The 27,867-nt window shown below is 33.6% G+C and overlaps 1 protein-coding gene across 5 annotated transcripts; it reads left to right on the forward strand.

The window, feature by feature from the left end:
• The first annotated feature begins 17,473 nt into the window (after window positions 1-17,473).
• Window positions 17,474-26,414, forward strand: LOC125870173 (protein SCAR2). 5 transcript variants are annotated; one of them, XM_049550521.1, is made up of 12 exons: window positions 17,474-17,849; window positions 19,165-19,328; window positions 19,691-19,814; window positions 19,901-20,030; window positions 20,782-20,843; window positions 20,931-21,901; window positions 21,980-24,529; window positions 24,632-25,218; window positions 25,309-25,350; window positions 25,420-25,530; window positions 25,646-25,750; window positions 25,872-26,414. In XM_049550521.1, exons 1-12 carry the CDS (start codon window positions 17,695-17,697, stop codon window positions 25,923-25,925), a joined length of 5,055 nt encoding a protein of 1,684 aa, XP_049406478.1. In that variant the 5' UTR covers window positions 17,474-17,694; the 3' UTR covers window positions 25,926-26,414. The 5 variants fall into 5 exon arrangements, with proteins under 5 accessions (XP_049406478.1, XP_049406479.1, XP_049406475.1 ...); XM_049550522.1 differs by having other exon boundaries at window positions 25,489-25,530; XM_049550518.1 differs by having other exon boundaries at window positions 25,309-25,530.
• Window positions 26,415-27,867: the final 1,453 nt, after the last annotated feature.

Consider the following 27,867-nt stretch of genomic DNA (forward strand, 5'->3'; position numbering starts at 1 on the left):
CACCTTTCATGGTGAAACTTTCAAGTAGACCCAATCATCTACTTCAAACTCTAAGTCCCTTCTCCTAACATCCGTATAGGATTTCTAACGAGTCTGCACTGTTTTCAATCTCTCTTGAATAACTTTCACCTTTTCCATAGCTTGATGAACTAAGTCTGGTCCTATTAACCCAGCTTCACCAACTTCAAACCATCAAATAGGAGATCTGCCTCTTCTCCCAGAAAGAGCTTCATAAGGAGCCATCTGGATGCTAGAGTAGTAACTATTGTTGTAAGAAAACTCAATGAGAGGTAGGTGATCATCCTAATTACCTTTTAAATCAATCACACAGACCCTCAACATATCCTCTAAGGTCTGAATAGTGCGATCTGCTTGATCACCTGTCTGAGAATGAAAAGCAGTACTTAAGTTCACCTTTCAACCCAAGCCTTTTTGAAAATATTTCTAGAACTGTGTAGTAAATTGCGCACCTCTATCTGAAATAATTGAAACTGGCACCCCGTGAAGTCTAACTACATCTTGAAGATATAACTTGGCATAGTCCTCTTCTGTATGGGTAGTCTTTACCGGGAAAAAATGGGATGATTTTGTCATTCTATCAACAATCACCCAAATAGAATCATGATGCTTGCGAGACCTTGGTAAACCTGTAATGAAGTCCATATTGATCATCTCTCACTTCCATTCTGGAAGTTCTATATTTTGAGTCATACCACCGGGCCTTTGGTGCTCTACTTTAACTTGTAGACAATTCGGACACTTAGCAACAAACTTTGCAATGCCCTTCTTTATACTACTCCACCAATAAACTTCTCTCAAGTCACGATACATCTTTGTGGAACCCGGATGGATAGAATATCTGGAGCTATAAGCTTCCTCTATGGTCCTCTCTTGGAGTTTATCCACCTTTGGTAAACACAACCTACCTTGATACCTCAATATACCATCTCCCCCTTGTTAAAAAGCCATTACTTTTTGCTTATGAACATTTGCCTTTAATTCAAGCAAAATAGGATCTTGGTCTTACTTTTCTTTCACTTCTGACACTAATGATGATTCAGCCCCATTGATCACCATTATTTCTCCTTCTGTGGAATCCATTAGTCGAACTCCTAATCGTGCAAGTCTATGCATATGTTTTGCTAACTCTTACTTATCTTCCTCAACATGCCATAGACAACCTGATCAAGGCATCAACAACAACATTAACCTTACATGGGTGATAGAGGATACTCATATCATAATCCTTGAGTAACTCTAACCACCTTCTATGTCTGAGATTAAGCTCTTTCTGACTAAACACAGAAGACTCTTGTGATCGGTAAACACATCCACATGAACACCATACAAATAATGACGCCAAATTTTCAAAGCAAATACTACGGCAGCCAACTCTAAGTCATGGGTTGGGTAATTCTTCTCATGAACTTTCAACTATCTAGAGGCATAAGCTATAACTTTGTCATTTTGCATTAACACACAACCCAAACCAACTCTGCACACATCACAATATACCACAAAGCCTTGCATACCTTCTGGTAAGGTCAATACTGGGGCAGTAGTTAACCTTTTTTTCAATTCCTGAAATCTTTTTTTCACAAGCTTCAGACCATTGAAACTTAAATGTCTTCTGAGTCAACTTGGTCAAAGGGGACGAAATAGATGAGACCCCCTCTACGAATCTTTATAATATCCAACCAACCCCAAGAAACTCTTAATATCAGTTGGAGATGTGAGACTAGGCCAATTTTGCACTGCCTCTATTTTATGAGTGTCAACTTTAATTCCATCACCGGAAACAGTGTGGCCTAAGAATGCCACAGACTCAAGCCAAAACTCACACTTAGAGAACTTGGCATACAACTCTATATCTTTTAGAGTTTGAAGAACTATTCTGAGATGACTAGCATGATCTTCCTCATTCCTCGAATATATTAAAATGTCATCAATGAACACGATAACAAACATATCTAAATAAGGCTTGAACACTCTATTCATAAGGTCCATGAACGCTGCAGGCGCATTAGTTAAACCGAACGACATGACCAGAAACTCAGAATGACCATAACGGGTCCTGAAAGTTGTCTTTGGAATATCACATTCTCTTACCCTTAACTAATGGTAGCATGTGGTCTATCTTAGAGAAACAAGTGGAACCTTAAAGTTGATTGAAGAGATCATCAATTCTTGATACTTATTCTTGATGGTAACCTTGCTCAACTGACGGTAATCTATACATATCTTAAGGGAGCCATCCTTCTTTCTCATAAATAAGACCGAAGCGCCCGAAGGTGGGACACTTGGTCGAATAAAACCTTTCTCTAGGAGATCTTTCAACTGCTCTTTCAAATCTCTTAACTCTGCTGGTGCCATCATATATGGAACTCTGATGGTGCTATCATATATGGCGGAATAGATATAGGACGAGTATCAGGAAGAATATCTATACCGAAGTCTATCTCTTTCTCAGGAGGGACTCCAAGAAAATTATCTGGAAATACTTCTCGAAACTCTTTTACTACTGAAATTGACTTAATATGAGGTTTCTCAACACTAGAGTTATTAGCTAAGTGATAGGCACACCCCTTGGAAACTAACTTCATTGCCTTAAGGTACGAAATAAAACAACGCTTAGGCACTGCTAAACTACTCTTCCACTCTATAAGTGGCTCATTAGGAAACTGGAACTTGAAAACTCGAGCTCTACAATCAACTGAGGCATAACAGGAATGAAGTCAGACCATACCTGGAATGACATCAAAAGCTACCATGTCTAACTCAACTAAATCAGTCATGGTGCTTTTGTGATTGACGGAAACGGGACAATCGTGATAGACTCTCTCTGCTACAATAGACTCACCAACAGGTGTAGAAACATTGAAGGGCTCACTAAGTTTTTCAGGAAGAACATCAAAGTTCATCTCAACATAAGGAGTTACAAAGGATAAACTCGCTCCTAGATCTAGTAAAACATAAACATTAAAGTAAAGACTTGGATCATACCAGTAACAACATCTGGCGAATCCTCTTACTCTTGCCGACTAGTGATAGCATATAGACGGTTTCCTCCTCTGCTTGCCCCTGAAGTAGCTTCTCTAGATGTAGCTCTGTCTGGTGGAGCAACTCAAGAAGATTGGCACTATTACCCCCATTATTGTTACCTTGCTTGTTCTTCGGACACTCTCGCATAAAATGACCGTTCTAGCCACACTTGAAGCAACCAGTGGAGCCATCACGACACATCCCTGAGTGGCTCCCACCACATTTGGCACATGCAGGACGCTTACTACCCCCTTATGTCATACTACCCTGAGAATAGGCAGGTTTAGCTCTGAAATTCTGACTATTGTACTCACATTTGTTCTTTGGTGCAGGTGCACTAGCAGATGATGGAGCAGGTCCCTTCTGTTTCTGTTGGAAAGGATAACCTGTTGGCATTACTCTTCTGCTACCCGGACTCATTCCATGATGTATTAGCTCTCTTATTCTTAAACTCTTCTCTATCCCTCAGCTTGTCCTCATCAACTTATTGCACATGGATCATTAGCCTTGTTATGTCCGTATCCCTTATCAACATAACTGTCTTACTTTCTTTGCTTGACAGGCGAGTCAACCCAACAACGAATCAACTTATCCTGCTCCTCATGTCGGTAACCATCTCCGGAGCATAGCGGGAAAGCTGTGTGAACTTCAGACTGTACTCATGAACGCTCAAAGAATCCTGCTTAAGAGTGAGAAACTCTCGTACCTTTGCTTCTCTCAGTTCTCGGGTAAATAAACGCCCCAAGAAGGCCTTCTCAAACACAGCCCAACTCAACAGTGGTGCACCCTCAGCTCAGTTCTTCTTCAATTGATCAAACTAGATCCTAGCGACACCTTTCATTTGGTATGCAACTAGTTCCACCCTCTCAACGTCATCAACGTGCATGATCTCAAAAACCTTCTGAAGTTCCTCAACAAAAAATTTTGAATCCTTAGTAACACTCGAACCAGTAAAGCTTGGAGGGTTCATCCTTAAGAACTCAAGATCCTTGAAATATCAGACACTTCATGTCGATTCTCTCTCTGTTGCCCAGCTTGGTTGGTTACAACTTGGCTCAACATCCGGATGGCCTCACGGAATTCAACATTGGTGACCTCTCCTTAGGGTTGCACTTCTGGTGCATTATATACCCCTTATTCCTGTGACTCAATATTTCTTCTAGCCGAACGACCTCTAACAGCTCTTCGTAAAGGCATGATCAAGTGAAAGACACTTGCAAGCACGAGTTAGAAAGAGACTTTTATAGAGATACACTCTATCGCTTGAAATGAGTATGAAAGAAATGAGATATTTCCTAAGTGTTGCAACCTCTTAATTATAGATGTGGCGCGCTTCACACCGATAACTAGGACTCTACATACAAGGCTTCATAGACTCCCTAGGACTCTTGAATTCTATGCTCTGATACCAAGTTTTTCATTCCCCAAGCCTACACTCTGGGCGGGACTGGCACTCAAGAACCATTGCTAGCCCTAAGCAAACCCTTGGCCTGGCTTACTTACTCAGCGGAAGATTGTTACTCAACAAAGATAAGCCTATGTAATAAGCTAGAATGTTATAAAGGAACATTCAACTGGCCAATAAGGAAAACTCAAGTCTCAACATAATAGAATGAAAATGAAAAGACTAAAGAACTAACATTTGACTATCTATGAAGCCTCTAAACAACTGAGATGGATGTCGGGACAAGACCCACGACATCCTAATGAACTAAAATACTGAAAGAAATAAAAAGGGGATCCTCTGGAAAGCAAGGAGGCTCACCACAAGACTTTGAATGCTCAATTGGATCAACGAAGCGTTGGATGTTGATCCTGGTTACATGTATCTGCATCATAAAAAGATGCAGACCAAATGGCATCAGTACATTGAATGTACGAGCATGCGAGGGGAAATCTACACAAGACATAAGCTTGAAAGGAACTGAAAGAACAAACCTGGTCTCAACTCAACTCAATTGAACTCATTTCAATATAAAGTAGTATAAACAAGTGCAATTTAAAGAAAAGCTTTTTAAAACATGGATAATAACTCTGTGTATTTAGAAATACAATAGTAACTCTGTATGTTTACAAGGATACAATGTAAACTCTGAATGTATATAAAAATACAATTAAATCTGTGTATACAAGAATACAAAATACTTCTGTGAGAGTTTCTCTAACCGACAATCATCATTTAAGAGCTACTGTGATGATACAACATTTTGCCTCACGCTGCTAGGGTCGTCCTATACCTTGCCGAAGGTACAGAACTTGACTACTAAGTGGATCCACTAGTCTATGCTATAAAGCACTAAGAAATCATCTAAAAAGTATGACCATTTTCTACCCATGATGGCTACATGGTTTATGGGGGGCTGGGAGTTGTCTGAACTCTCCCCCATATCGGTGCTCAATACTACTCCCAAAATATAATACTAAATCTTATGTTTAAAAACATAATTTCTTTCTGTGGTTTGGGATAATTGCTCAAAACTTAGCTCAAAGGCTATCTTGGAAAACAAAGTTTCCTTTTTTGCTTAATTGTGAAAACATTTACTCTTTACTAAAAAAACTAGCTCAAAGGCTCTTTTGGAAATCAAAGTTTCCTTTCTTGTTTAAATGTGAAAACAATTTACTCTTTGGAAATACATAGTCCCCATATACTCTTTTGAAGAAATGAACTTCAACTCTTACTCTTTACTCAACTCAAAACTCAAGTCTTAAAACAAAGATAAAACGTTTGAAAAAGACTTTTGGAAAACTCTATGAACTTCTCTTGACTTAACTCTTAACTTTCATTGAATTGAATTATGGATTCAAGGCCCATGATCTCATGTTATTGATGATCTCATGTTGCTTAAACGTACCTTAGAGTGTAGGAATCAACTTGGAAACATAGGTACGTAACAAGGGAACTAGTACGGAAAGAAGTGGGAAAAAATAGAAGACTTGGCGTCCCTGGCACTCTGAGTAGCGCGGGGAGCCAGACCTAAAACATCAGAACTAAAGTTGGGGCGCTCTGGCTGGCGCGGCACCCCAGACCCCTGCCCAGAAAACTCTGATTTTTCTTGGTCGCTTTTCAACTCTAAAACCTCTAGTTTCGATTGGTTCTTTCCCCCAAACACGTAAATTTGACTACATAACCAAAATATATAACAATCTACTCAAAATGACACCTAATTTCATGAATTTGAATCAACAACTCCTCAACAATTTCAACGAATCAAGAACTCAATAGAACTTCAACAAAACCCATCAAGAACTCAATTTCTAAACATTCAAGAACATAAATTCGTTGAAATAAATCATGATTGGCGCGTGGGTGAACTAACCCAATGCTATGTGATCTCACATACCTCGTAGGGATCACCCCTTAACAAAATCCACTATCTTAGCTTCAAGAACTTGACGATTCCTTGTCTCTTCTCCTCTCCTTTTCTCTTCTCTCAAAACCCTAACTTTTTTTTATGAAACGTAAACTGAACCAAATGAGTTTAGACCCCATCTTAATTACCAAAAATGAAATTAAATAATTGGGTAGTGAAAAGATCATAATACCCTTCTAAAATCCGGCATTGATTTTTCTTATCTAGACAACCCAACTTCAAATAGACATATCTCCCTCATAAGAACTCGGAATTCAGCAAACTTGGCGGCGTTGGAAAGATAAATCAAAGATATTTCTTAAGGTGTCTGGTATCACACCTAAATCATCTTGAGATAGGAGTTATGTTCATTTGAAGTTTACCCAAAACTCAAACTTAACATAACTTAACCAATTTTCCAAATTTTTCATTCTTTCCAAAAATGACTCTTTCTAATTCTAGCTCTTTCTAGTTGCGGGGTGTTACATTACTGATATAAAGGAAATGAGGGTGGGATGGAGGCGTCTTGAAGAAGGAGAAAAAAGATGGAAAGTTCAACAAAGAAGAAGAAGAAGAAAAGTGTGAGGAACCGAGGTTCGAAAAGAAAGAAAGAGGGTGGGAGTGGGGGTTCGAAGAAGAAGAAAGGAGTGGTGCAAGTGGTGGTCGAGGGCGAGAGGGGTGGATTAGTTGTGAGGAAGATGAAGGGTCAGGAGGTGGGGTTGGTGGTACTAAGGGTTGGGGGTGGTAGGGTATGAAGAAAAGAAGATTATTGGCTAAAAAGAAAATGATTGGGGTCCACTTTTTTTTTCTCTTTAATTCTTGACATAAATGCGTTGTTACCTTTTTTACTTGCCATGTCAGCGATTTGGGTGTATTTTATTTCAATTGAAAAGAGATTAGGGGGGTAAATAGTTACCCGTAAAGTTAAAGTGTCAAAGTAAGTTTTGCTGCCAAGTTTAGGGGGGATTTTATGTATTTAATTTCTCTATAAAGAATACATAATAATTTGTTCTTTATATATATATAAGGGCATGGTTACGAAAAAATGTATCTTAATTACAAATTTGATCGATTTGACATTTTGATTCTTAATATCAACCATTAAATTATAACAATTATAGGTCCAAAATATATAATATTACTCCCTCCGTCTCATTTTATGTGGCACTTTTCGGATTTCAAGATTCAAACAAGTCTATTTTTTACCGTAAGTTTTTCATAGATTTTTTAAACTTTGAATTATCAATTATTGTAACTGATAGTACTTTTTACATAGTTTACAAATATATAAATATCATTTCAAAAAATTTGAAGATTCCATGCGCCAATTGCCGGTCAAACTTAACTGTATAACTCTCAAAAAATGAAAAGTTCCACATAAATTGTGACAGAAAGAGTAGTAGTTTTAAATTTTAATACACACATTTAATTTAATTATATAAAAAATTTAGGAATTTTTAATGTAAGACACTTGAAAAATTTGAAAGACTAAGGGTGTGTTCGGTATGAAGGAAAATGTTTTCCATGGAAAATATTTTCCTAGAAAATGCTTTCCTAGAAAATGTGTAGATTTTTGACTTATTTTCTCATGTTTGGTTGGTGAGTAGAAAGTATTTTGCGGAAAAGATTTTTTAGTGTTTGATTTATTAATGAAAATTATTTTTGAGAAAATATCTTGTATTTTTACTAGAGAGTAGAAAATAATTTTTGAATTGAAATTGAAAATATTTTTTAAAAATAAACTTAATTTTTTTGGGGAAGGGTGGGTTGGTTGGGGGGGAGGGGGTAGGGGTGAGATGGGGTGAAAAAATATAAATTTGAAATTAAAAATATTTTTTGAAAACAAACTTAAATTTTTTTTTGGAGGGGGGTGGGGGAGGGGGGAGGGGGTGAGATGGGGTAAAAAAAATAAAAATTTGATTTTTTTTTTTAAAAAAAACACAAACTTAAAATTTTTTTGAGGGGGTGGGGGGTGAAAAAATAAAAATTGGAAATATTTTTTTAAAAACAACTTTAATTTTTATTTTTTTTGGGGGGGAGGGGGGCGAGGGTAGGGGTGGGGTGGGGGGTGAAAAACAAAAATTTGAAATTGAAAGTATTTTTTAAAAACAAACTTTAATTTATTTTTATTTTATTTTTTTGGGGGGGGTGGTAGGGGGATGGTGGGGGCGAGGGTAGGGGTGGGGTGGGGTGAAAATAAAAATTTGAAATTGAAAATATTTTTTAAAAACAAACTTTAAATTTTATTTTTTTTTGGGGGGGGGAGGGGTAGGGGGCTGGCGGGAGGGGGTCGGGGTGAGGGTGGGTTAAAAAAATAAAAAAAAATGAAGTTGCAAAAATATTCTTTTAAAATAAGCTTTAAATTTATTTTTTCAACAAAAAAAATTGTAATTTGAAGTTGGAGGAAAGTTTTGGAAAATGTTTTCTTTAATTTTTGAAGGGAAGTCATTTTCATTAAATTTGAGGAAAATGAGTTAATTTGAAAAACATTTTACCCAACCAAACATGAGAATGTTTTCCTCCATACCAAACACACCCTAAAGGAAAAACAAACAAAAGAAAAATTAGTTGAAACGTCAAAAGTGTGATCCATAACCATTTGGAGAGGTGTTACTCAAAAAGACGAGATAAATAAAAGATTTAAATTTTTATCATCACTTAGAAAGGTGCATCAAATCATCACTATATTATTGTCTGATACTTTAAACGTGGATTCACATATTAATATTAAAATATTTTTAAAAATATAACATTACTATGCATAATCTATTGAGGGAAGCATGGGACATGATATGTCAAACATGCCACGCACATACACATTATTAATTTCTTAAATAACTTGTAAAGTTCAAAATGGACGGAATATATTCAAGCACCAAATGGACCAGGCAATTGAAGGTTGGCATTGGAACTCGGAAATAAGATGGCTTTTGCTATAATATATTATCCAGAAATAATTAATTTTCAAATGATTGGTGGGTCACTAAATGTTTATTTAAAAAAACCAAAAAAATGTACTTTCTTCCCATCACTTCATATTACTCCTGTTAAAATTTGAACATTCTTCTGTTAAAATCACTTATACCTAAAAAAATAAAAAATGTTTCCATTAAATTATCTGTAATTAAATAATATCAATTTAGTATGATTTTTTAGTCATGCAACAATAAATAAGATGAAATATTTTTTTTTTAAAAAAAGAAGCTAATATCTTCTTAATTATATAAACACCGTTATTTTGGATTAATAAAAAACTAAAAATATCATATTATATAGATCAGAGTGAGAATTACCTACTTCCATTGACTTACCCCTAGTTATCCCCACTAGAGAAAATGCAGTCAAGTGTAAACAATCAGGGTCATATGGTTAATACATTAGAAAAAATAATGTGTATTAATTTTGTATATTATTAAAATTTTATTTGGTACATTTTTCAATTTATGTAAATAAATTATGGTATTAGTAATGCAAGAATTTTCAATATATGCATTAGCAAAATTAAGGAAATAATTGTCCTCAACTTTTTCACGTCCTTGCCACCGTATTTGTGGAGGATGTTTTTATAACTATTTTTTTTAATAGAAATTATGTAAATATTTTTATTTTAATATACCAAATCAAACAATATATTAAAATTAATCTCAGCATAACTAGTATTAGCATAACAAATACAAGCATTATTAATATATTATATTTAACATTATTCTTATACACCCTATCAAAATGACCCCTTACTCCTTAGGGAAGGAATAAAAAAAAAGCTTACTTGTCCATTTTAACAAATCAAGAGAAATTTATTATTTACTTTTAATATTACCCTTATTATTAAATAACAACACAAAGTAATAGTACTAGAATTTAAATTTTCAAAACGTAATTGATAAAGTTAATTTTAATAAAACATATTTGAGTAAAGTATTTTTTAAAGAATATATCAAATCAACATAGGTCAAATAAAATGAAACGGAGAACGTAATAATGGTAGCTCTCACTTTAAGTAAACACATTTGTGTAACGCAGTAGTTGAAGTTGAGAGGATTTGGTAGGCATCTACCATACCATTGTGGTTTTATCTACACTTTGAAACCTTCAAACCAAGCTTTAAAGCAAAGATTACATGATTATTTCCACATGTACACCAAAGAGTTAGTTTCTTAAAGAAGTCATTGAGCACTATCATTTTCATAAATATTTTTTTCTTTATTACTTATAGTTTAACTTAGTATAAAATATAATAAAAAAACTTGTAACTTGTAATCTTAATATCTCGTAGCATTTGTGGCTATAAATTTTTTAAAATTTATTATGTAAAGTTCATAAAGGAATAGTGGACGTAGTGATTTTTGTTTCACAGGTTGTAGTGGGTTGTTGAAAATCTTTATCTATCATTGTCGACAACACGTGTAACATCGACAATTTGTATCATTAATAAAGTGGTTAGCAGCTAATTATGCAGAAATATACTCCTCCGTCTAACAATAGTTGTCTTCTATATTAATAATAGTCATTCAATAATATTTGTCCAATTTAAAAAATCAAGAGATAATTTATCTTTTGTGCCTATTTTATCTTTGTTATTAAATATTATTTATCACCTAACACATTTCTCAAAGCATTAAATTTAATGAAGTCAAATAATAAAATAGTAATATTACCAACTATGGTTGCACAGAGGGAATACTTTCTTCGTTTTATATTACTCGATCTTCGTACTGAGAGAATAGTTATTTTAAATTATTTGTTCAATTTATAAAATTAAGAGAATTTAACATATTTCTTCCTTTATATCTTCGATATTAAATAACTACATAACGTAATACTCCCTCCGTTTATTTTTACTTATCCACTTTAGACTTGACACTTCTAATGATTAATATGAATATTTTTATCATAATTTATGTATTAATTGATGTATAGTTTTAAGTCTTGAGAAATGATTTGCACAATGAGTAATTAATGTTGAGGATAAAATGGAGAAAAATAATGTACATAATTATCTTTTCTTGATACTTATATTACAAGTGAATTATTATTTTTTGGAATAGTAAACAAGTAAAAATGAATGGAAGAAATAATAGACAAATTTAGACGTCATTAATAAGATTAGTTTAGTAAATATATATTTGTAATTAAAATTTTCTTAAGAGATTGTCAAGTCAACGGGGATCAAAATAATAATACGAAAGAGAGGGTAACAAAAAAATAAAAAGACCAACAAAGATTGTGATGAAATAGTAAGTACTTCTTTATTTTTAATAGCCCTGTTTTCAAGTCCCCCTAAATAATATTCTTTTTTGTTAGGAAACATTTTACTCTCTAACATACGAATTCAACATCATTTCCAAAGACCGTATATATAGGTGGTGTTGGACCATATTCATTAATGTCCTCTATTAACAAAAATGTAGTAGTACCACAGAAGAGAGAGTGAAATTAAATTTCACAACAGAATTAGCTTTAGCAATTAAACTGAAAAATTGACCTTGTCCGTTGTTAATACTCCCTCCGTTCCATTTTATATGTCATATTTTTACTTTGTACTTGCATTAAGAAATGATGTAACTTTACCCTTCTACCCTTATTTAATGTTTTCTTAAGTCAACTTTATAATAAATGATGAATACATTTTCAAGATTAATTAACTACTCTATCAAGGGGATAATAGACAAAATATGGTAATTTATGCCTAAATTTTATAAAATGACAAGTATTTTGGGACAACTATTTATAGAAAGAAATGACATATAAAATGGGACGAAGGGAATATTTCACTAAAAAAAGCACAGCTTAAATAATGGTGCAAGTACATAGTATAATTAATTAAACCTATAAGAGATTGTTTGATCGATGGTTAGAGTTACACAGTTTTAACAATGTAAAGATTAATTATGAGTCAATTTATAAAAATTAGTTATGCAAGAATTGGGTATTCAATATTCATGCATTAATTATTTCTATCCCGCATAAAATATTATATATATTTCCTCATAACTTATATATATATATATTAGTTATACAGGTTTTTAAATTGTCAACCAAACTTCATATAAATTTTATAAACAAAATAATTTATTTTCTATCTACCTATCAATATTATATAAATTATACAAAAATAATATATAAATAACTTAATTTCTTACGCCGCTGCCAAACATTACCACACATTCTTCTACTTCAAGAGGAAGCGTAAAGCGACTAGTCTGCTTTTTCTCGATAAAGTTTTAATTATTGAATTTTGAAATGACTTGAGAATATTTAACTTTTCTCATTTATATTTTTCTTAGAATTGTCCATTTCTCAGTCACTAAATACTTATTGCTGCAACCCGTATTTGCTTTCTTGCTTCGACTTGTGTTGATAACTTTATATTGCAATCATTTTCAATTTTATTGATCTAATATATGAAAAAAACAATTTCAAAAATGAAATTATGGGAAAAAAGGTTGACAAACAAAAGGAGGAAGTCAAACTGCCATGTTAATAAATTAACAAAAAAGGCCATAAACAATTTTTTAACCAAATTAGTAGTCATACACAAATAATGTTTTAAATTTTGAATTTTATTTTCTTATCAAAGAAACTACAACACATTTATATAGTATGAGTAAAAACCACAAATAATATTGTCCTTATAAACAAAAGAGAAAAAGATAAGCTGAAAAAAAATTAGATTTTAAATCAAAAAATAAAAAGTCAAAACTTTAAATAACTTTTAAATCAAAAATTAAAAAGTAGGGGGAGTTCTACTTTTGATTTTTAACTTTTTAAAAGTCATTTTAAACTTATTTTAAGTTATTTTTAACTTTGTCAAATATTTCCAAAAACTAAAAATGACTTGAAAAGTAGTTTTGATCAACTTTTAAGTCAATTCAAATCGGCTCTAAGAGATACTCCTTCTATCCCTTTTTATTTGTCATTTTTGACAAATCAAGAAAATGCAATATATTTAATCTATTATACCCTCAATTTAAGTTAACGTTTTTTGAAAAATGTAAACCTCTTTAATAAGTAAATTAATTTTGAAATTTTATCAATTAATAGGGATAAAATGATAAACTCATTATATTTTTGTCAAATAAGAAATGGACAAGTAAATAAGGATTGAGGGAGTATATATGTACTTCCTTTTGGAGTTAAAAGAGTTTTTTTTCTCTGCTTTATTTTTCAATATTTATGTAGCTTGCTAGTCAATTCATTTCTGTTATCTTTCATCAAAGGATGTTCCACCAACATTCAACCAACCTTAAATTAACAACAACAAAAAAATCTTTCGCAAGAAAGAACCATAGAAGTTTTCTATTTATTACAAATTTAGTATCAACATGGATGGATATGATGAGATGATTGAAATTCTTTTACTGTTAATTAGAAGTTTTATGTTTGAGATTTTAAAAATGGAATGTTTTTTTGGTGGGAGCGTTACTCTGAACCATGCAATGTACAAATCTAAATTTAATCGGTCTCAAATACAAAAAACAGACACCATTTTAAAAAAGAACAAAGTTAGTGGCCTCCACATTAAACATTTATAAATACTGTCAAATCAAATACAAAGAGAATTATCACTATTTCAGCTTTTAAGTAGTTTTTCAATTATTACGATTAATTAAAAAGGATTTTTATTTATAAATTTTAAACGCATGACGACCTTATCAATATATAAGCACTTATATTTTATTTGAAATTTGAAATATTTTTCAATAAAAAATTAAATATGTTTTTGTGTAAATATGATGACTGGACTAGAAAATATTTAAAATTATTCTATTGAGTACTATTTTCTGCCAATGAAGGTATCAAATAATTTTATCCATCTTAAAAAGATGAAAAGAAATCCATTGTGCCCTTTATTATAGTTAAGACTTGAATTCTAGTTCTCAAAATTTAATTACATTCACATTATTAGTCACTAGGTCGTTGAATGAGTATATCAAATCAAATATGTTAACTGTCGTAATTTTATTATGTCATTATCTTTTCGGAATGATACACAACATTCATTGTATTTGATTCCAATTGATTTGACATATTTTTTAAGAAATTAGCGTTATGTTTGATTTCAATTGATTTGATATATTTTTAAAGAAAATTTTAATTAGCGGTATATTTTTATTGAATTAATTTTATTAATGATATGAAATTTTAAATTTAACTACTAGCTACTACTTTATATAGTTATTTAAACCAACGAATAGTAAGAAAAAGTAATAAATAAAATTCTCTTAATTTACTAAGATAGACAAATAACATGAAATATCTATTTTTTAAATATAAAGATTAAATAAAATTAAACAGGAGAATATTCCCTCTGTCCCTAATTATTTGTCCACTTTTGAATTGACACACCTATTAAGAAATCAATTAATGACATAGTGAGTTTACCATTTTACCCCTATTAATTATGAAGTGGATGAAAAATTTTACATTTTTCAAAGTAATTAGTCATTTAATTGAGGGTATAATAGGTAAAAAAAATTTGTTTTTTCTTGATTTGTCAAAATGGACAAGTAATTAGGAACAACTATAAATAGAAAGGTGGACAAGTAATTAGGGACAGAGGGAGTATACAATATGAGTAAGTACTATACTCCTTCCGTTCCTTTTTATATGTCAACCTTACTATAAATAGTTGCTCAATAATAATTGTCATTTCATAAAATCAATGCATAAATTACAATATTCTTCCTATTTTACCCTTATGAGTTATTAGTCTTGAAGATATACATTTGACCAACATAGAAAGAGTATTAAATTTTGTTGGATTTAATGCCCTTCTATTCTTTTTATTTTAAGTTTAGCTTAGAGCTTATATTTGAGCTAAAGTTATATTAATGCACCCAAAAATTTTAAATTATGAATTCGTCTCTGATTATATTGGTGCACCCAAAGTTAGGATAAATAAATGAGGCATTGGAACATGTTCGTTTTAATTAATGAATTTATGGAAGACATGACAATCCTTATGAAAGCCAAAACAATCACGCTTGGTCCCCACCATACACTCAACTTGTGCTAATTCTCATTCCTATCGTTTGCCATCCAAATAATTAGAAATTAAAAATTGTAATAACAATGTTTGCTCATTGTTCCAATGGAGAAAAAGAGAACTAGAAAAACATGTTCATTAGAGTAAATCATGAAGGAACTATTAATACAGAATGTAATGACGAACGGGAGAAAATAATACTAACAAATCTACTTAATTTAGATCGTAATTATGTTCGAACATAATTATTTAATAAATTATCTTTTGTACCATTTTATATTCATCATCTTAAATAAATTAGATGGAGTAGGCATATTTATCTAATTACATAATTTTTCCTATTTTTAACCTCATAAGTCATAACTTTTTGTTACCAAAAACAGAAAAGAATTTTTTTTTTGAGACCAGGGCATTAATTTTTGTTGGATTCATACGCTACGAAATAAAGAGAAAAATAAGTTCAAAATCGAATCGAAATGATTTCGAATCGATAAAAAGTTATTGATTTATTAGTAATGGATTATTGATATAGCGGTTTTAATAACTGTTTTGATTTTTTTTGGTTATCGATTCTTAACGGTTTGAGATTTTTTCTTAACGAATTAACCGATAACCCGATAGTAAATTAAATAATTATATTTATACCATTTTATATATAAACTCCTTATATTATAATTTAGTTTCCTCTGGTTGTCTCAAACTCTTGGCTATTCTACAATGTAAAAATATTTATTTTTTAGAAAGATGCAATTTGTGAAGTACTCATGTGCATGATTTATTTGGTTTGTCACCTTGTTTTTACGTGATTTTTGATAAAAAAATTTGTGTCAAATCTTAACGGTTAAACTGATAACGATCAATAATCGATAAATCAATAACGGAAAGACTAATATATTAATTATTCTATAACGATTTGACATTTTTACAAATCAATAACCAATAAGTTAAATCGATAAACTTTAAAATCGAACCGATCGATACACCACCCTAATACACGATACGTGCGATGTGACTAGATGCAGGATCCAATACAACAAAGGAGGCCCACAATAAACGGCATGACAAGCTCGGCCGCGTCTTGTATACCATATTTTATTTGTTTTTGCCTTTCCAAAAATTCCCACGTTATATTTAAAAAAATACTCCTACATACAACTTACAAGTATATAAAATATAAAATTAAGAATTAAAATAATATAATTAGTGAAACAACATTTTTAGTCACCAAACACAAATGTTTTTAAAACAGATTATTATAAATTATACTAATATTTTTTAGTTAAACATTTTAAAAGAAATTATACTAAATCGTAGTTGAAGCTTTCAACTACCATCAATGACTAAAAAATAAAGAGGAGTTCATATTTAATTTTATACATAAATTTCACATTTTAATCTAATTAAATAATATAGTACTTTCTTTAATTTAATCATAATTGATTCTTTTGATTTTCTACAACTGATTTTAATTATCACCTCAGTTCTATTCAACACTTAAATAAGATTCTAACAAAAATAAAAAATAAAAAATTTATATGTAATTTCAAATAAGAATTTCAAATTTATGATTCCTATATAGTAATTGATTATTTTGATTTTCTGTTAGTAACTTTAATTATAACTTCAATTCTATTCATAATCTAAATAATGATATAGCTTGTTGGAACTAAATATTTAAAACAAATAATTATATAAGAAAAATTATGAAATTACATGAATTCTAGATTTAATTATGTTATCGATTAACAATTTTTGTTTATTATCTAAGAGTTCATAGTAATTCAAATTAATACCAATATTATAACTATCTCAAAAATATCTTATAATCAAATATCAACAAAATAAAAATAGTCTAAAGATTAAAACATAAAGATAAAACAGAATATTTTGTATCGTTTTGTAAATTTATTTTTAATTTTATATTTGAAAATGTCATTAGTTGACAATATTTTTCCTGTTATATTGTAGGTAATTTTGTTTGGTAATTAATTAAATTAAATACCCGTAAATGAATCAACAGAAGTCATAAAAATATCTAAAAAACAATTAAATAACGGTGATTAAAGAGCAGTAGAAATGAGTATTTAATATAGTCAACCGACCCTCTTCTCTGTTGAGTCCTCACCTCTTCTTTCAACTGTACATTCACATTCACCTCCAACTCTTTCTCTCTCTATAGCTAGAATTACCAACGAAGATACAGCTATACAGAGACTCCATTGATACACCATGTGTATGAATTCAATGGCGAAAATGTAATGTTGCTATTTTGAAGAAAACGTATGATGAATTAGGGTTTCGATTTTGTTGAAAATGCCTGTGAATAGGTATCAGATTAGGAACGAGTACAGTTTGGCTGATCCGGAACTGTACAAATCTGCTGATAAAGATGATCCAGAAGCTCTACTTGAAGGCGTTGCCATGGCTGGACTTGTTGGTGTTTTGCGTCAGCTTGGTGACCTCGCCGAGTCAGTATCTTCTTTTTTGTTTTTCTTGCTTCGATTTTTTCTGATGCGTTTTTCCTTTTAGAATTTTGTCGTTTTACAAGTGAATGCTCTCTGGATTTTTGTGTTTCAAATCCACCTTTATTTCGTAATTTTGGATCGATATAGTGAAATATGTGAGTTGTGATACTCAGTATTGAAATCTATTGAAACTTGGTGGTTAGAAGATGCGTTGTAGTTATTGAAAATGGAAATTTGAATTTGTGAGCAAATTATTTGAATTGTTATTGGATTGCATTGTAGAATGTTTTTTTGTTTATTGTTTTTTTGACAATTAATGCATTTGTAGAATGTGACTGTTTTTTTTTTGTTGCTTTTTTCGGCTGTTTGATTTAGCATTTACACGTAGTTCTGTTCTGTGTAAATTCTTATGGAATTTTCCTCTTTTTTTTATTATTTGAATCATTCAACTAGATTATGCTTCTTAGAAGATGAGGAATTGAGATGGTTTGGACATGTGAAGAGGAGACGTGTAGATGCACCAGTGAAGAGGTGTAAGAGGTTGGTTATAGAGGGTACGAGGAGAGGGAAGAAGTATTGGGGAAATGTGATAAGACAGGATATGACGTAGCTTTAGGTTACCAAGGATATGACCTTAGATAGGAGGGTGTGGAGACATGTATTAGGGCAGAAGGTGAGTATAGTGTACTGCTGTCTTGCTTAGGATGACTGATGTTTGCCATGATACTAGTTATATTATTGTAGTTCTTGTTTTTTTATTTTTGTCATTGTTTATTGTAGTTCGCAATAATCTATCCTAGTATGTTATTTATTGTGTTTCGATTATCACATTACTTAATTGTTTTTTTGGCTCCTTTCTGGTAGACTTTGCATTGTTTCCTTGTTACTTGCTATATTCTTTTCATTGTCTCTTTCTTCTTTGTATCTGGATTTGTTGCATTTGAGCCAAGGGTCTTTTGGAAACAACCTCTCTACTTCCACGAGGTAGTGGTAAGGTCTACGTACATTTATGATTTAACCCTCCCCAAACCTCACTTGTAGATTTCACTGGGTATGTTGTTGTTGTATGCTTGTTAAAAAATGTTCAGAGCATGTAGAGCTTAATCTATTTAGTTGCTGATCAATTAATTGCAAGGCATAAATATTTGGTAGTATCATTAAAATGTGGTGCCAAATATGGGTCTCTTTGTTTATACACTTTCTCCCTGTAAGTGATTCCTGATCACTTTATTTTGTAAAGAATGTACTGCAGTTGAAGTTCTGTTTAATTGTGGTAGCAACTAAAATGTTGGTTTTCTTGTTTATTGTAAAATTGAAGGTTTGCTGCTGAGATATTCCATGACTTGCATGAAGAAGTGATGGCAACTGCTGCAAGAGGTCATAGTCTAACGGCCAGGGTCAAGCAGCTTGAAGCTGATTTTCCTTTGATTGAGAGGGCATTCCTCTCACAGACCAATCACTCGTCTTTCTTCTATAATGCTGGTAAGTTCTAAGAGTATTTCATTGGCCAATAACACCATAGAAATTCTGGACAACTTAGTATACTTGCTTTTTTCGTGCACTTTGATAAACTCTTCTTGCTTCTTCTTAATTCTGTACCAAAAGATACTGTCCTTCCTAACTGTTTTATACATGTTTGTGGTGCATGTGTGTGTAGAGAGAGAGAAAGAGAGAGAGAGCATACAAAGGAATATTTGTTTTTTATTTTCCTGAACATAGAATGTGGTGTGTATGAATATTAGTGTTTCTGCATTTGAAAAAAATGGATATTAGTATTTAAGCAATTTATTGAGTTTTGATATAACCTATGAGTGAAAGTATTAGTAATACAAATGTTATTTCAGGTACTGATTGGCATCCTAATCTGCGAATCGACCAAAATATGGTTACAAGGGGAGATTTACCTCGATTTGTGATGGATTCATATGAAGAATGCAGAGGTCCACCTCGCTTGTTTCTTCTAGACAAGTATGTTCTGTTTTTAACAGGTTTAATTACATAGAGTGTCAAACTTCATTAGAACAGCGTTTGTCAAACTTAATGTATTGTAACAGGTTTGATGTTGCTGGAGCTGGAGCATGTCTGAAACGTTATACTGACCCTTCATCCTTTAAAGTCGAGACATCCTCTTATGCATTCACAACTTCAGATGTTCAGAGGGAAAAGAAAACTCGCAAGACAAAGGTAATTAAAAAGAAGAGAAACTATTACTCCTGTTTCTCTGCAACCTTTTGGTTTACTTTGGAATTTATATGAGTGACATGTTGATTTAGTGGTTTTTCCATGGCTTGATATTTGAGATGACATTTTTTCTTTTTCTTCGGGATACAATTGGGGAAGGTTATTAGTGGTATTATGATAAGTCCTTGATACTTTATTCCAATTACTTGAACAGTTGTTTCTTCATGTGGTAACATGTGCTTATTTGCTTGAGTCTCTGTCTATCTCCTTCTTGAAGCTTTCTGAAACCATCCCCTCATAGCTCCATTTTGACCCAGAAAAGTGTTAAGGGAAGAAGGAGCAAACTGATCTTGGCCCCTAAAATGTTTAATTTTAACTTGACACCTTTACTGAGAAGTGAATCTATTATTTGCTACTTGAGCAAAGTTGTGTATCCTAATATGCTTATTTTTTCAGCTAGGAGGCATCTGATGTCTGTTATAGATTAGAGGAGTTCTTTTAGCTTTAGCATATAGGCAGAACGATGACTTTCACTAAACGTAGTAGAGAAAACCTGCATTCTTAATAAGAAGTTTTCGCGCTAGGAAATTGGGGTTTGCTAAAGCATAGTCTTTCCATCTTGGCTACTGTTTCTGGAGGGTTCTTACTGTTTCATCCATCAGCAAGCAGCTTCTTTTCAGTAATAATATCAGTGATGATGAAGTTGCATTATCTTTCTGGTGCTTCAAAATATTTTTTCATCTTGCTGTTGCAGAAGAGAGGTTCACGCTGGAGGAATGGGGAGACACCTGAGGTGTTGCCTACATCACATGCCAAGTGAGATCCTTGATGCCTAGTGTAAAAAATATGTATTATGATTGTTCTAGTTGAGTATCTTATTCTGTGTTCCTCACGTTTCTACAGACTCCATCAGCTGTTCTTGGAGGAACGCATTGAAAACGGTATAAATGTTCCTGCACATCGTTTGAAATTGAAAAGAAAGCTGAATGGATTTCCATTTGACCCAAAAACTGGGAAAAGCTATATGAATAAGTTCTTGGAGGCTTCTTCACCAGAACATAAAGTAGTCCATGAAGTCGGTATTGACTCATCACCTTTGAGATTGCCATCGACTGATGCCTATGAAACTTTGGCGGACACTGAAGATATTAGACCACCGAGTCCTGATAAGGAGGTGATGCGGAGAAATAAGAGAGCATCTTTATCGCCATCTCCACCACAAAGTGAAGAGAATAATAGTCTAAGACCATGCTTAGATGAAGTCAATGAGGATCTCTCCCACTATCGTGTAAGAGGAATTTCCAGACGAAGCCATAAATCACAAACAACTGATAACTTGCCTTCTATTCATAGCGTGGTTGATGAAAAGGAAATAACAGTGGATGGAGAAAGCCGAACAGAAAAAGGTATTGGTTATGAGTCTGATGATGTTGCTAGTGAAATAGATAATTACGTTGATGCCCTAACTACAATGGAGGCAGAATTAGAAACAGACTCTGAGCAGAGAGACAGAAGGGATTTGCACTTCTTGAACAGCAAAAAGCAAGTGTTATGTCTGTCTTCTAGCAGTGAAAAGCTTCAAACTCAATCTTCAGATTCTCATTCAATTGAGAACTCTACATTATCTGATGACGGGAATAGTTATTCTAAGAAAGAAATATCTAGTTTTTCTTGTTCTGATTCCCCTAGCACTTCTGTTGAGAGTGTCCTCTTGGAGAGCGAAGTTTCTAGTAAGGGAGCTAAGACCTCTGATACTTCATGTGAGCAGCAATCTGTTAATGAGGAGACTCAATTACCCCAGCCTCCAGAAGACAGTGTTTATGATAGAAAATGCATTACAGTAGCTAGGGAACCCAGTGGCAGTTGTGACTCTGGTGAGCAAACTACTACCTTAAACTTTACAGAATCAACTCCTATGCCGATACATGCTTATACAGAAATATTTGTTGAAGTTGCAGGGATGAGAGCTGAAACAAATGAAAAGTTCGTCACTCATGGCAAGAGTGAAGATCCTTTAACTACCATTGCAGAAGATGCATCAAGTTTGCATGTCAGTCTACCCCATGCTCCTGTTATCCTTGATGCTCCAGAACGGAATGGAGATGATTCACCATCTAGAGCATCCATTGACGTCAAGCTAACAGATGGTTTGGTTGATCGAAATTTGAGGCTAGATGAAAATGTGTCTTGTTCATCAAGTCATTCTGATGTTCCTTGTCACGCCAGAGATAACATGCCAGAGTCAGAATCTCCTGAAATCCAGCATGAGATCAATTTATATAATGATGATGCGAGTCTGGTTAACAATCTTCCCTTTACATCTGAGCTCCTTAACGTTCCTTCTGAAGACAGGCGTGAAGTGCTGTCTTCTGATTATCAGCAGTTACCCAATTTGGATGGTGAGGATCCATCGGTAGGTGATGATTCAGCCTCCTTATATAATCTTCCTAATTGTCCTTCATTGGAAGAAGGTGATACCTCACCTTCATTGTTGGCTGTAAACCACCCAAACCATGTGGATGATGGTCTAGACAATGAGAATTCAAATGGTAGTTCTGTTGGTTCAGTTCAGATACTGGATGTATTGGGTTCTTCTGATAAAGATTGTGGCAAACACTTTACCATGTCTCATGATGAAATTGCAGAAGATGCATGCATGAAGCCACATAACATCAGTACCAAAGATATTGAAGCTGGTAATACAGATAAAGATCGTGAAGAGACATGTGGGGCATTCAGCGATGCAGTTATGTCTGAGCCAGGGGACCTCAGTACGAACTGTGGGGGAGATGACCTCGATTTTGTTGACGTGCTGAACCCTCAGACTTCAGAAATTGCAACTGATATTCAGCCACTTGAATCTGGAGAATTGGATATTTCATGTTCTAGGCAGGAAAATCCTGTTGAAGTTTCGAGTTTAACAAAAAATGATGAGAAGGGTAGTATTGCTCCCAGTGAGCTTTTGTCTGGAACTGTGTTCACCGGTTCAATTACCTCTCCACATCTCAAATCATTGACCAATGAAGGAATACTGTCAGATGAGACAGTAAATAAGATAGATAGGTCTGATGTCACAGATGAGACAGCTTCGCCTCTTGCTGCCTTGGCTTATAAGGAAAATTTTGATGATCTAAGCTCATCTTTAGATCACAAATTATTTTCAGAAGAATCTGTTTGGTCAATTGGACATTCCAGCCAGAATGAATTGGAAATTGATCCACCTAATAGTCATGCAGAATCAAAGTTTATGATACAGAGAGCTGATACCCCAGATTCTAACTCCTTTGTGCTTGATACATCCAACTGTCATCATCCCGAGTCAGCAGTTCTCGATACTCTCTCTGGAAGCGAACTCTCGTTTGATGCTGAAAACACTGTGGACTCGAGTACTGCTCCAAGCCAAGCACCATTAAAAAATTGGTGCTTGGATACTGAAGAGGTACTCTCCCGAAGGAGGAATGTTGCCGATTCCACTGAAGATGCCTCATCTTTGCAAATTTCTCCGGAAGAAGGAAAGGATGAATTAGAAGACAATCAACCCAATGAGGAATTGCTGCACAAAGTTGATTTGGACCAATCACCTCATTTGGAGAAGATACAAAGTCATGTTGACCAAGCGTCTGATGCGTCTTCCCTATCTTTTCTGGCAAACCTGCCGAGTCAAGATGCAATCCCAGATGTTTTCGCCCACAACAGCAATCAAGTTCCTCAACCCTTGCTAACTGGTTACTGTGCAGAAGAGAGGGCTGAGTCAGCCATTCATGAGCAAGTTAAAAGGGAAGTGCTGGATAATGGTGAGGCAAAGTCAGAGCCATTACCTCAGTTAACCCAGTCACAACTGGTAGATTGCTTTGACATTGAACAATCTGCTGAAGCTTCTTCAATATCTTCACAAACAGTGGGCCCCAGTCATCCTTCATTCCCCGAGCTTTTATCACAGAGCAACCAAGATAGTTTGTCATCTTTGTACAAAAAAGATGAAGAGATAGCATCTAAAGTACCAGATAACGAGAGAGTGATAGATGAAGATACAGCTAAAGAGGTGCTGTTACCTCAATTTGAAGAGGCACGCCTCTCCAATCATGTTGAGATAGTAGGAGCCCTCGATGCTTCTTCGGTACCATTTATAATAAATGTTCCTAGTCAATCTTCGGTTTCAAATCCCTTACCTCTCAGCAGTCATAATGTCAATCCTTTTGAAATCGGGAATATTTCTACCTCTCCTGGCTTTTCCCTGCTTCCCGATGAACCTCAGATCAGTCTGGCAGAAATGCCCCCATTGCCTCCTCTTCCTCCAATTCAATGGAGGATGGGGAAACTACATTCTTCCCCTGATTTGGACGGGGATCCAACACAGCATTATATAGGTGCCAATCAATCAAGTCTGGCATCTAGGACTGATCAGAATGCTCAACCTGTGAATCAAAACATGCTGCCAGCTGTAGCTACAGAGAGTTCAGAACTTATTGATACGTATTCTACTGATAGTGTGGCACAATCAGGTATGTTAACTTTGCCACCCACAGTTCTTGGTGGAAACAGTAGTATTAGGTTTATTGATCCAGTTGATAAACACTCCACAAAAACTCACTTTCCATTGGCAGGTCAATATCATGAGGTGCAGCTGCCTAGTTTGCATTCTATAAGAAGAGGGGAGGCACAGCCTATTAATTGGATCCCAGATGTAACTTCTCTGGATAAACCTTCTATTGATGTTTTGGGTTCAAGTGAAGAACTCATCCAACAACAGAACCAAGTCACTCCAGAATTGCTTCTGGAGAAACAAGGCTCTGCTCATTTGGAAGGGAATCTGCCTCTACCAGTTAGTGATGGAATAAAGCCAAAAGCACTTCCTACAGATACAGTGATTACAGATGCTTCTGAGTCGTTATTCCATGAACCATCCCAGCCCCAGCATCAACCTCTCCATCAGTTAGCACCGGAGACTTGCTTAAACAAATCCAATCTTGAAGAGACCCTCACAAGTTTGGAGAAAAATGTGGTGACTCATGGTACTGTTATCCCATCATATACAGAAAATGCAAAGCCTGATCATAGCGTTCCAACTACAGAGGCAGAAATTATTTGGCCAGCTGTGGAGGAAGGAAACACTAATGAGATTCGTATAGTGAAACTACAAAGACCACGGACTCCATTAATTGATGATCTTGCTGCGCATGACAAAAGCAAAGTAAGTTTTGGTTCATTTTGGTCAAACTAGGAGATTGCAGTGTTGGTAAACTTCACGTCTCTAAAATTTGAAATTTGAATCGTTGTGCAGTTGAGGAAGGTTACAGAGCGGGTTAGGCCTGAAATACAGAAGGTTGATGAAAGAGATTCTCTCTTGCAGTTGAGGAAGGTCACAGAGTGGGCTAGGCCTGAAATACAGAAGGATGATGAAAAAGATTCTCTCTTGCAGTTGAGGAAGGTTACAGAGCGGGCCATGCCTGAAATACCAAAGGTTGATGAAAGAGATTCTCTCCTAGAACAAATAAGGAAAAAGGTAAGATATCAATTTTATTATTGTTTATTTAACTTTGCATTCTAAGTTGTATGTTTTTCATTTTCTTAGTTGTGAAGTATTTCTCTGAGCTGAAAACACCTTCTTTGTTTTCCAGTCATTCAATCTGAAACCAACGGTTGCAACAAGGCCTAGTATTCAGGGTCCTCAGACTAATCTGAGAGTTGCTGCAATTTTGGAGAAAGCAAAAACAATTCGCCAGGTCGGTCTCTCTCTCTTTCTCTAGATATGTGTGTGTGCACGCGCACACAAACAAGGGCATAAATGCAAATCAAATGTGCATCTGCATATCATTGGTGCTAAGGTTTTCCATGTTATTACAGGCCTTTGCTGGAAGTGATGAAGAGGATGACGAGGATTCTTGGAGTGATTCATGAAAAATCTAGCACGATGATAAGTTGTTGGACACATTCCTAGTTCCATGGATTCAGAAGAATCTCGACCACATTCTCAGTGAGTCAAGCTGATAGTGAAATAGATTGGAAGTCTCTCTTCACAGAATTTTCCATGCTTTTCTCACCCCTTGTAAAATACTCTTTCCCTCCTGTCTCTCTCTCTGTCTGTCTGTAGCATGTAGCCAATTGATATTTGATAGTGTTGTCTCCAAGTCATAGTATGGTAAGTATATTCAATCATGAGATTACGTGCAAGCGCGTTGCTATTCATTTTTCATGTAAAGGTAGCTATATATTGTATTTCTTGTTTACAAGTATTAGTGTAAAGGGTCTGGTCAATTTTTGTATCTACAATATAGTAGTGGCTTTGATTTGTCCAAGATTGAGAGAGTATATACGCTGCAAGTGTTGAAATTTATTGTATACGTTAATCAAACAGTTCTGTTGTGTATAAAAATACTGATATTATGCTCAGGTTCCTGGACTTGATGACAGCTCTCTATTACTTTGATAGGAATGCAGGCATCTTCAATTGCTTTTTTCAACTTGCAAAAATATTGGCAGGGAGTAAATCTGGAAAAGCATTTGTCATTTGCATATGAAGATGTTCACAGGAAAATAATTTATCCTGCTGGATATGGAGCTTAAGAAATCAGTATCCGTTTGGTCATTGATAGTTTTCACTTTTTTGGAGTTTTATTCCAGGAACTTGTTTGGACATAGAATTGTTTTAAGTTTTCGGAATTCAATTTGACGTTGAGTTCCAATTTTTTTTGGAATTCGGAAATGTTTTGAAAGTTATTTCCACAATTTTCACTTCAAACTTCTCATAAGAATTCAAAAAAACAACTCTAATTTGCATTATGTCCATACTGTTACAAAATAAAATAGAGTACTAACTTTAATATTCTAAGGATGCTTAGAGAGAGGATTCAAGAAGGGTATATGAATAATAACCTTTTCACTTATTTATATGTTTTTCACTAAATTAAGGGGTTATTACTTATTATAGGGGAAATTGTACCTAATAGCAAACATTTAATTCCAATTTATAGCAAACATTTCACTTTCTTGTCATTCGGCTACGATTTATATATTTTTATACATGTACAATTGATATGTCTAACACAAAGAATATATACATTTGCATTTATATACAAATTCCACACATATATATATATACACACACAATTGACAAGCCTAACATATAGAACATATCCATATACAAATTACAATTAATAAAAAAAGGAAAAATCACCCCATATACACATTTAAGAGTAAATATTACGGGTGTTATATCTACTTTTAAAAATTTCTTGCTTATAACAGATTATTTACGGTCTATGACATATCAGTTAAATTTTATTTTATTTTAAACTTAAATTACATTTATTTAATAAATTATTAATCTATTTATAGTTTTTTATTATTAATTAATAATAGATAATTAATTTTGATTTTACTTCCCTTTTTCTAAACACTAAAATTTTCAGTTACCCAATTTTAGGGATTTCCTTTCCTTGTTTACCGTTACCATCCCCAATCATCGATCACACCACCATCCCACACGTTTCTTCACTCCCACACGACTCAACCCACAACCCACTATCAAACTTTCTCCATTCTTTCTCATCTAGTCCAACATCAAAACCGATTACCCATCTTACCCACAATTATTCATCATGATGTCTAAGAGCCCGTTTGGATTGACTTAAAAAAAGTAACTTTTTAAAGTGCTGGAATTTATTTTTAAAATAAGTAGTTATGTGTTTGAATAAAAGTGCTGCAGTTGAAAAAAAGTTGTTGATGTGTTTGGCAAATAAGTGCTGGTAAACACTTTTTTTTATCAAAATGTATGAAATACCCTTTAAGCTGTTAACATGATAAAAAGTTGATTAATTTAAGTTTTTTATACTTAAAAAAA

This window comes from Solanum stenotomum, chromosome 7 (genome assembly GCF_019186545.1).
Source record: "Solanum stenotomum isolate F172 chromosome 7, ASM1918654v1, whole genome shotgun sequence".
Classification (NCBI taxonomy): domain Eukaryota; kingdom Viridiplantae; phylum Streptophyta; class Magnoliopsida; order Solanales; family Solanaceae; genus Solanum; species Solanum stenotomum.

Coding starts and splice junctions, on each gene's coding strand:
- LOC125870173 (XM_049550518.1), top strand. CDS start 17,695: ATGCCTGTGAATAGGTATCAGATTAGGAACGAGTACAGTTTGGCTGAT. Junction 17,850..19,164: donor CAGCTTGGTGACCTCGCCGA/GTCAGTATCTTC, acceptor GTAAAATTGAAG/GTTTGCTGCTGAGATATTCC. Junction 21,902..21,979: donor CAGTGGCAGTTGTGACTCTG/GTGAGCAAACTA, acceptor TATTTGTTGAAG/TTGCAGGGATGAGAGCTGAA.